The sequence below is a fragment of the Alligator sinensis genome, unplaced genomic scaffold (genome assembly GCF_000455745.1).
Source record: "Alligator sinensis unplaced genomic scaffold, ASM45574v1 scaffold1960_1, whole genome shotgun sequence".
Lineage (NCBI taxonomy): Eukaryota > Metazoa > Chordata > Crocodylia > Alligatoridae > Alligator > Alligator sinensis.
In genome coordinates, this window is record NW_005843074.1 from 8,824 (window position 1) to 9,139 (window position 316).

Consider the following 316-nt stretch of genomic DNA (forward strand, 5'->3'; position numbering starts at 1 on the left):
AAAAACCGCCCCCCGGGGTGGGTCCACCCCCCCCCCCCCGGAAACAACAAATTCACCGCTGCAAAACACACTGTGGGCCCGGCAGCAAGAAGAGCCCCCAACTCCATCCCACGGCAAGGAGCTTTTTTTGGTCAATGCAGACATGTCATCCCCAACACGCCCCCTCCGCTCTGCCCCGCCGCCGCCTTACCTTGAAGGACCGGTGGAAACCTTTGACTTCTGTTTTCTTCTGGACCATTTTGCTGAGGATTTTTGACACGAAGAAAACGGGAAACGATTCCAAATGCGAAGCAGGGGGTGGAGTGGGGGGTGCTGG

General features: G+C 57.9%; 1 protein-coding gene across 1 annotated transcript in view; it reads right to left on the reverse strand.

Annotated features, from left to right (window-relative positions):
- LOC102386632 (MAP kinase-interacting serine/threonine-protein kinase 2-like) overlaps nt 1–310 on the reverse strand; it is an 8,059-nt gene extending 7,749 nt beyond the window's left edge. Inside the window, exon 1 of the mRNA XM_006037155.3 lies at nt 191–310. Within this exon, the coding sequence (XP_006037217.1) occupies nt 191–238 (48 nt within the window). The 5' untranslated portion in view covers nt 239–310. The remainder of the gene's footprint in view (nt 1–190) is intronic.
- Between the last annotated feature and the right edge of the window lie 6 nt (nt 311–316).